At 56.7% G+C, this 9,821-nt stretch overlaps 1 protein-coding gene across 1 annotated transcript in view; it reads right to left on the minus strand.

The window, feature by feature from the left end:
- Positions 1–2,906: 2,906 nt before the first annotated feature.
- Gpr157 (G protein-coupled receptor 157) overlaps positions 2,907–9,821 on the minus strand; it is an 11,134-nt gene continuing 4,219 nt past the window's right edge. The window contains exons 2-6 of the mRNA XM_023699417.1: positions 8,783–8,844; positions 7,196–7,283; positions 4,889–5,102; positions 4,034–4,246; positions 2,907–3,874 (exon numbers count right to left, since the gene is read on the minus strand). Of these exons, the coding sequence (XP_023555185.1) occupies positions 3,677–3,874; positions 4,034–4,246; positions 4,889–4,951 (474 nt within the window). The 5' untranslated portion in view covers positions 4,952–5,102; positions 7,196–7,283; positions 8,783–8,844 and the 3' untranslated portion in view covers positions 2,907–3,676. The remainder of the gene's footprint in view (positions 3,875–4,033; positions 4,247–4,888; positions 5,103–7,195; positions 7,284–8,782; positions 8,845–9,821) is intronic.

Raw genomic sequence — 9,821 nt, forward strand, 5'->3', positions numbered from 1 at the left:
AAACAAAAACCCTGCCATTTCTGGAAGCAGACATAGCTTTCACTTGAAATCCAGAAAGCACAACAAAATTTGGACGCTCTGGGTGCAAAGTTCCAAGAGGGAGAAGTTTAATAAGAGTGCTCCGGAGGTGGGGCTAGCCTGGGCGGCTGCGGGGTGCAGGCAAAGTGGCCAGGTGCTGCCGCTGGGGCTGGCAGCTGCTCCTTTTGGTGCGAGCCTCGTGTGCAGGCGTCCTGGCATGCACACAGGGTGGCGTGGGCCAGCACAGCCCGGGCCTGGAGCTCTGGACTTGACGCCCCGGAGTCTGCATCATCCTCTCCTTCAGGCAAACTCAGGAGGACAGACACCCTCAGCCCTTTGATTTTGAGTATCTTTTTTTTGGGGGGGGTACTGGGGGTTAAACTTAGGACCTTGTGCTTGACCAGACAAGTGCTTATTCCACTGAGCTATCTCCCCAGCCCCCCTTTTTGATTTTGAGACCCCAGTCTCACTGCATCATGAAATTGCTCAGCTGGATTTGAACTTTTTTTTTTTTTCCCAAACCGGGGATCGAACTTAGGTCCTTGGGCTTGCCAGGCAAGCACCTATTCTACTGAGCCATCTCCCCGGCTCTGGGTTTGAACTTATGAGCCTCCTGCCTCCGCCTCCTGGAGTGCTGGGAGGCCACACAGGAGCCACCCTGCCGGGCTGGTGACTACCTCTCAGCAGGGAAGGGTAGAGACACCCCTCAGGCCTCAGCCACACCAGAGTGATGCTCTGTCCCCACCGTCAGTCACCTCACCTGACTCCACACACCATGGGCAATCAGTTCACCAAACACGCTGAAGAAAAATAATTCATTTATTTAAATTACAATAACAAGGCTTTGTTCTCCATGCTGAGAGGCAGGCTTTCCACAGTTCTGCATGTGCTAAGCCTCACTATGTCACAGCACAACTGGAAATTTGTAAAAACAAATTTTCTTGCTGGGGACATAGGGAGACTCCTGTCTGCACGCCCAGCCTGGGCCCACATCATAATCTTTATTGAAAACAAAAAGAAAAACAAACCAAACACACACGCACGCACGCACACACCCACGCACGCACATACGCACGCACGCAGAGGCCCGAAGTGGCTGCGAAACTGGGTTGCGCGCTCTAGATCTGGCAAGTGCATGAAAGTGCAGCCCAGAGACTCGGTGCTGGCCAGCGTCGCGCCAGTTATGGCTGAGGTCATGCTTGGGTGATGGTGGGACAGGCAGATAAACATTAACAAAGCTGACAGAGGAGAAGGAAGCCCAGGGCTGTGGGGAGGGAGCGTGGTGGCCCCTTGGCTCTGGCTTACATTTAAAACAAAAACTGAGAGCTCAGTGGACTGAAGTGCCTGCTTAGGCAGACCCAGGGACTGGGGTTCCATCTCCCGCGTGCTATGCCAGCCCCGCCTCGGGGGCATACTGAGCTGGCACTGAGACTGGCTGTGGTGGTGCAGGCCTGTAATCCCAGCGCCTGGGGGACTGAAAACAGGAGACTCACTACCAGTCCGATCTGTGTAGTGAGACCCTGTACTAAATACATAAAATAAAACAAAAGTCCCACCGTTTGATCAATTCCTGTTTTGCTCTCAAAAACAAAATTTGTATCAGGAAAGTTGTCATTCACAGGACTTACGAGCTTTCAGGCCCAAATTTGTGGCTTTTATCCTAGTCCTTCAGTTTTTTGTTTTGGACAGTCTTGCTGTGTAGCCCAGGCTGGTCTGAAACTCCTGGTGACCCTCCTGCTTCAGCCTCCTGTGTGCTAGGAGTAGAGGTATGCATCACTTCGCCCAGCTCATCCTCGAGAGTCCCCACCCAGCACAGTGGCCTGCTACTGGCTGGGACGGAGGTGTGAGGCTGTGTGTGTGATGGGAGGGAGAGGTCTGGTGAGCAGAAAGGAAGGTGACAGGAGGCACTCGAGGTGTGACAAGGAGCAGACAGCCCAGCCTCCGCGTCAGCCAAATGCCCAGGAAGTCTGAGCCCAGCAGCGGCAGCAGCTGTTTCCCAGGCCCGGGCTTCCCCTGCGGGCCTCTCCCGAGACACAGCTGGCTGGCAGTTGCTCCAGGCTCGTCACAGGGTTGCATTGTGGGGTCAGGGGTCAGGGGTCAAGGTCCCGCCCCCTCTGTGGCAGTCCCCTTCCTCCTGGCCAGTGCTGATTCACCCTGTGAATCATTTCCTTGTTTCCCCGCAAGAACTTCTCGTTCTATCCTAGACCCCGAAAGCCCTTCAGCAGCTCTGCCCCAGGATATGTGCTGATGTCTCTAGGAGACCCCAGGGACGTATGGCGGCGGCTGTGGTGGCCAGGGCTGGGTCCTTGGACTCTGGGGGATGCTGCCCCACCCTGAGCGTTAGAAATTCGCCTTCACAGGACAACAGAAAGGAGCCTTTGGGACTCAGTCCTGTGAACGAGGACTCCTTTCCTGATACATATTTTGTTTTTGGGAGCAAAACAGGAATTGACTGCGTGGGGGTGCAGGGTGTTGATTTAAAATGAAGCCAGAGCTAGTCATTCCAGTTTTGTGGTGTCTAAAGGAATCCAGGGGAGTTGCCCCCCATCCTCCAAAAGATACGACTTCCTGGTGGAGCCCCGGAACCATCTATACTTCCTGTTCCAGCCTCTGTGAGAAGCTGCAGGATAGAAATGAAGACACAGAGGCTTTTTAAGCTCTCTTCTAAGGCTGAGGATTCACACCAAAAGCACCAGGCTTGGGTCCTGTCTCCAGTACCAAAAAATAAAGCCAACCACTCTCTAGCGTGTTTCTTTTAAATGTAAACATTCACTCCAGGATCCAGCTTGCCTCACTTGCAGCCCCCCCCCCCAAAAAAAAGAACACTAGAAAGGCTTTCTTACTCAGGCGTGGGGTGGGGTGGGGTGGGGTGGGGGGTGGAAGGGTAGGGGGTAGGGGAGCCGGACCAAGCAGGCCTCTACCCAGGCTCCATCCCAGCCCAAGCCTACACCTCCAAGACTCAGTATTTGGATCCTTCAGTAACTCCCGAGTGGATCCTCTTCCTACAGGAAACTCAACCAGCAAGTGGACGAGCCCCATGCCCTCCCGACCCACTTCTTCTGGTCAAACTAAGGAGGGGATGGTCTGAAACGCCTGTTCTCAGGGACACCCTGAGAGGCCACCTGGCCAGCACTGGAGGAGGAGACCTGCATATTATGGGACAGGCAGAGGCAGGTCTGTGGGTTCTGAAATGCAACCCTAAGGGCTGATAACCCACAGCAAGAAACCTAGCACCCCGACACTGACTCTGGGCCTGAGCTGAACTGTGCTTCTTGGTGGCCATCACTTGCAGCCACAGGGGACAGAAGGCATGGCCTGGTTGGAAGGAACTGGCCTCTCTGCTGACCAGCACCACTGGCCAACGGAGCTGGCCGTCCCAGGGACTCTGCTCCCTGGCTACAAGGTATCTGCTCCTCTTCAATGTTGGTGCCGGGGACCCATCCCAGTCCCCTGACAGTTAGTCATGGCGGGGCACAGATGGGGGTCTCACAATTGTAAACAGTGCATCGTGGCCTGGGGACACTGTGGGTCCCTGGACGACAGGCTCTGGTGGAACCCTGGGTCCCCAGCTCCGGAGTCTCCTGCTGGCCTCTAGCAGATGAACCCCAAGTGCACCGAGGGTGTGGGAGGTAGAAGAGGCTGAGGGGGCTCTGCTTCCTCATGAGTGGACAGCTTCACCGGAGTCCTGAGGGTCTCCCAGCATGGAGGACGTGGACACCTTGAGGTGGTTGGCCGGGCTTGGGGTGGAGGGCTGGAGACAACAGCAGCACAAGGCAAAGAGCCGCTCTCTGATGGCACGGGTGCCCAGGACGAACAGGATGCAGTTAGCTCCGCCCTGGAAGGTATTCCCAACGCCCTACAGGGAAAGAGGGGTGAGACTGGCTGGGACGGGCCACTTAGCCCTGGGCCTGGCCCCCTGCACCGGGAGGGATCGCATTGGACAGCGCCCAGCGCTCTAGGCTGCCTGCCGGAGCGCCCAGTGCCCACTGGGCCCCTTGGGGACCCTCAGACCTACGTGTAGAAGGACAAGTGCAGGTGCGCGCACCAGCGGGGAGCCACACAGTGTGAGCACGAAGCGCACGGTGCCCCAGATGCGCAGGCAGATGAAGACGAGCGGGATCAGCACGAGCTTCTTGTCAGCCACTGCGGCCCAGGTGGAGGCGGGGGCGCAGGGCTGCGGAGGAGGATGGGCCTCGCAGATGGGCCGGTACTCGGACAGCGCCTCGTGCTGCAGAGGGAGGGCCAGAGGGGTGGAGGGGGCTGCGCCTCTCGGCCACGTGCACCCACTGCGCGTGGGTCCACCTCGGGCTTGTGCTGCGTGCCCCACCTCCTTGGGGGCCCCCCACACCTCCGGCTGTGGTGTCCAGGACAGAACATCTGTCCTCACCTGCACGCCCCTCCCCCACATCCTGGCTACACAGGGTGTGGTGGTGCATAGCTGTGATCCCAGGACTTGGGAGGCTGGGGCAGTAGGATTGCTGTGAGTTCGAGGTCAGCCTGACCTACATAGTGGCTTAAGGCCAGCCAGGACAGCAGAACCTGTCTTAAAAGAAAAATAAAAAGCACTAGCAGCCTTGGAAAGATGTAGAAGGGGGCAGCATGTGGGAAGGGAGCAGGTGCCCGGAGGCCAGAGAGGGCTGTGAGGAGGTCCTTGCTCCAGATGGGTGCACAGCAGGGTGGCCCTGAAGGGACCTGTCAAGGGGAAGTCAGAGTTCTCTGTGCCACTGCCCGGGCAACCGGATGCCAGTGTCTGATGGAATGCACGCCGGACATTTTCCCATTCCTCAGGGTGAGTAACCTGTGTCCTGGCCACAGGAGGGCAGCAGAGGGCAGGGCTGAGAACCTGGCATGGAAGCCCACGGTGGCCTACCGCTCTGTTGATGTGTTTGCGGACCAGCAGGTAGAGCACAGGCAGCGTGATGTAGGCCAGCATCTCCCACAGCTTCCCGGTGAGCAGCAGCCACAGCAGGTGGTCCTCGGCCTCCAGGTCCACCCAGCACCAGCCCACGGACACGTCAGAGGCGTCGTAGCCAATCTTGTTGAGGGCAACAGCCACCACAGTGATGACCAGTGGGACGCCCCAGCTGAGGGGCAACAGGAAGAGGGATGCACTGAGGTCATCAGCAGCGACCACACATCGCAAGGGTAGGGTCCTTGGGAAATAAGGAGCTGGGGACCCCGGGGTGGGGGCACAGGCCTGCGATCCCAGCACTCTGGGAGGCTGAGGCAGGAGGGCTGCAAGTTGGAGGCCAGCCCCGGCAATTTAGTGAGGTAGCTCAATACTATGGCCCTAGGTTCACTGCCCACTGCCACAAATAGAAAACAACGCCAAGCCAAGCCAGGCAAGGGCTGAGATTCTGGTGGCCCTGCCTGTAATCTCAGACACAGGATACTGAGCAGGAGAATCACAGGCTCAAGGCCAGCCTAAGCAACTTAGCCAGACCCTGTCTCTGAATTAAATAATAAAAGGACTGGGGGTGTCACTCAGGGGCAGAGCACTTGCCTAGCATGTGCAAGGTTCCATCCCAGCCCCAGAGAAAAGGAAAAAAGAGCTGGGATGCTCGTGCAGCAACCTGGGTCTGCGTCAGGACCCCGCTCCACTCAGGAGCTTATCTGGCCCTGACCAGCGGGAGAGGACAGAGCACAGAGCACCAGGCAGCAGCATGCAACGCTGTGGTGGCCACGAGCACACAGCTGGCTGCACTTTGGGAGCTGAGGGTCAGGAATCCGAGCTCCATCTGGAGGAAAATCATAGGCATGAATCCAGAGCCCAAGTGGCTCCAGGTCACTGCGACCAGGCCGAGAGGTGCTGGGGCCATGGTGGGGGTGTCCTCCTCAGCTGGGGTGTCCGGGCACCTGTCCCCTTCCTGTCCCTGGCCTCTGCAGGATCTTCGTTAGTTGCTTAGTTGCCCAGGCTGGCCTCACACTTGTGATCCTCCTGCCTCAGTTTCCCAGAGTGCTGGGGTGACAGTACGGGCAGGCGTCACTGTGCCGGGGGAAATCTGAACACTCCCTGTGGCTTGACTTGCAGTCAGCTATTCACTGTCATTACATGACACTCCTAGAGGGGGCAGAGCTTAGTGCGATGCACCCATGAGTTCTGCAGAGGTAGCACCCCTGACATACAAGTTATTCTCGTGTCACTCTGGGTCACTTGACAACCTCGGCTCTGCACTTGGGCCCAGGTAAGTAGCCCATGGGTGATCTTTGACAGACACAGGGCTGAAATCTCCCCCTGAAGCAGTGAATACTGCTTTTTACAGACCCATGTCCCTTTAGAGACCCAAGTTCCCAGGTCTGCCTGGTCACCAGACACACCCAGGCTGCCCTCCCCCTAGGTGTGGGAGGCAGATTGGAGACCCAGGGTGGACGATCTCCTCTCTTGCACAATTTGTCCCTGCTCTGACATAGCGACTGGCACACTGACTGGTCTCTCTCCGGAACCCACACATCACTGCTCACCAGCTGAGTTAATATAGTGTTTTTTTTTTTTTTTTTTTTTTTTTTTTTTTTTTTTTTTTTTTTTTTTTTTGTGTGGAACCGGGGATTGAACTCAGGCCCTTGCGCTTGCCAGGGAAGCACTTATTCCACTGAGCCATCTTCCCAGCCCCTCAGGTGAGTTAATATGAATTAGTGCCAGTGCATTTTATTGTAAGAAAGGGCTCTCATCTTCCTCACTTTAGGTTTCTCCAGACAGGGTCTCACTGTGTAGAGCTGGTCTTGAGCTCACTGTAGAGCCCAGGCTGGCCTTGAACTACAGGCAATCCTCCTGCCTCAGGCTCCACTATGCCCAAAGTATCATGTTAAAATTCATGCCACCCAAGGATTTTTTTTTTTTTTCAGAACCAGGGATTGAACTCAGGCCCTTGTGCTTGCCAGGGAAGCGCTTATTCCACTGAGCCATCTCCCTGGCCCCTACCCCAGGATCTTAGGATGATGTAAATCCTGCTTCTTGAAAGGGCTGGATGGGCTCAGGGCTCTGCCTCCAGCATGTGGAACAGTTCAGGGAGTTCAGAGGGCCCAGCGCAGGAAGAAGTGGAGTTGACGGGGACAGAGTGCCTGCAGCCCCTCCAGTTTCTTGGAGGACAATTTTTCTAGGACTGGAGGAGGAGACAGTTTTAGGATGAACCGGGCAGCACCCAGGGCTATATATGTGGGTGATACTTTGCCAGCTCACCTCGGGCTGTGCGGCCAGGCTCCTAACAGGTCACCAATGGGTCCTGAACAAGGTGTGGGCACTTGGATCCCCGGTTTATGGGGCCTCCCTGGAAACCATGCGGACAGCACTGTGTACACTGCTGGTGGACCCTGCAGCCAGGGCAGGCAGGCACAGGCTGGCTGAGATGTACCTGGGAGGACCATGAGGGAGGGTGAGGGAAGGGCGTTTCACAGGTTATGGCAAGTGAGCTCTGAGGGCCACCTGGGAACCAGAAACTGCTGGGCAGGAACGGGGAGGCAGCAGTGAGGGAGGAGGAAGAGGAAGAGGAGGAGGGTTGAGCAACCTTGCAAAACAGGCTGGACCAGAGCCGCCGGCTTGAGCGCACAGCCAGGGCTAACTGCTTATGCTTCACATCGGGCTCATCAGAAAGAGATGCATGTGCATGTGCGCATGCGCGGATATGCAATATAAACTTTTAAAGCTTGCATTCATTCATTTACTTATCTTACACAGGGTCTCACTATGCAGCTCAGGCTGACCTCGAACTCGTGGTGATCCTACTGCCTCAGCCTCCTGAGACAGTGCTGGGATTACAGGTGTGCACCACAGGGCCATCCAAGGCCTGTGTTGTAATATTCAGTCTTATTGCCACTCCTCTCATTCACTGAGTGCCTGAGGCCATATCCCAGTGGAGCTGGGCAGTGTCCACCAAGGAGGCTGGGTGCAGCATTCGATCTGGCTCAGAGGTTGGCTGATCTGCTTCCCACCTCAGGCCGAGGGACAGAGCACATCCCATCTGCATCTTCCCCTTGACAATCACGCATGGGCAGTGTCCACTCAGCAGCGCCCGAGGTGGGGAAACTGCAGCTGCTCCAAGGTGTTCCCACCTCACAGGAGGGACCAGGAACACACAGAATAGGGAACCGATCAGCTGCTGCCAATGATGTCATTTCCAGGCATCATGAACTCTAACTGCCGGTTTACAAAATCCCCTAACATGTAGCCACTGGATCTCAGGTGAGAAGAAAGCAGGTGTCCTGGGGGCCCTGAGGGGGTCGAGGATGTGCGCTGAAGGACACAGGCAGCTCAATTTCTGCTTCGAGAGCTGGACACTTCCGGTTCTGACCGGTACCAAAAAGGAAGCCAGCAGCCCCCAGGGCAGTCAGATGGGTTCACTTGTCCATGAGGAAAAGGCCCGGCACTTACTTGATCTGTGGTCCGAGGCGCCCCCCAAGATTTAGCTGTTGAAGCCCCAACCCTTAGAACCTGAGATTGAGACTGTATTTGGAGATAGACTTCCAAGAGGTAATTAAAATAAAATGAGGTCATAGACCAGGCGTGGTGGTGCACACCTATAATCCCAGCACGGGAGGAGCTGAGGCAGTGTAAATTCAAGGCCATCCTGAGCTGCACAGTGAGCTCAAGGCCAGCCTGCCTCCATAGAGAGACTCTGTCTCAAAAACCAAAAACTAAAACAGGTCCACGAGTGTGGGCCTCAGTCCAATAGGGCTGCTGTCCTCATAGGGACGGAGGAAGGCACAGACCCTAACAGGAGGGAAGCCAGCTATAAGCCCTGGGGCCCTTGGGAAACAGCTGTGTCCTCACCTTGAAGTTGGGCTTCAGCCTCCAGCCTGGTTCCAGTTTCCGTTCCTGTTCCCGTTCCAGTTCTACGGGCAAGGGCTGAGTTGGGGGCCCACCCCGCCCTGCTGGGCAGGCAAGCGTGGGGCAGGGAGATGGAGGGGCAGCTATGGGGTCTTCACAGTGCAGCCTTCTCGGGGCCCTTTAGTTTGCCTCTAAAGGATTTGGGGAAGGACCTGGGAGCACCCCAGGGTTCGTACTTTCACCTGCCCGACTCCCACCCTACGTTATGCCCAGCTCTGCCCACCTGGGGACTCTGTGACCAGGCAGGTGGGCACGGTCTGGGGGGCCCTGCTGGAATGAGCCTGCTGGCTTCCCGAGGCCCTGCCCTTGGGGCTGTGCCCATCCTTCAATGGTAACATAACTCAGGGACGCTGGGGCCTGGCTGCAGGGAGCCAGGTGACCTTGGCCAGTCACTCCCCTGGGACAATGGACACCTATTGTCCAGCATGTGTGGACAGAGCATAAGGACACACGTGGAAGCACTCAGGGAGTCAGTCCCAGGCAAAACGACCTGTGTCACCATATGGCGAGGCTGCTGGATGAGATGAATGGCCTTTTAAATATGCATGTCCCTGGCCCTGGACCCTGGGGAGCGCCTTATCACCTGGGTCCTGGTCACTGGGCCTCGTAGGCTGAGGGCAGCTCTGCCCACATGGCCCCTGGGGTAGTGCCAGGGCCAAGCACCTGCCATAGGAGTCACACTGCATGAGCCAGTCAGCACAGGGTCCAGATGAGGCAGTGCTGGCATCTGGTGACAGTTACTCCATGGCAGACAGCTGCAGGGCAACTCCAGACAGAAAGGCTGGGACCAACCCATCCTGTACCCCCTTGGAACTCCTGGCAATTCTCCTGCCTCAGACTCCCAAGTGCTGGGATTACAGGAATGTGCCACCACTCCTGGCTCACCAGTCAACTCTTAATAGCACCAGTCAGCCCTCTACATAGCTCCAATGGCAGATGCCCCGCAGCAGGAATTGTGGAGAGGGGACAGTGAGCCACAGTA

Source organism: Octodon degus, unplaced genomic scaffold (genome assembly GCF_000260255.1).
Source record: "Octodon degus isolate 3935 unplaced genomic scaffold, OctDeg1.0 scaffold00113, whole genome shotgun sequence".
Classification (NCBI taxonomy): domain Eukaryota; kingdom Metazoa; phylum Chordata; class Mammalia; order Rodentia; family Octodontidae; genus Octodon; species Octodon degus.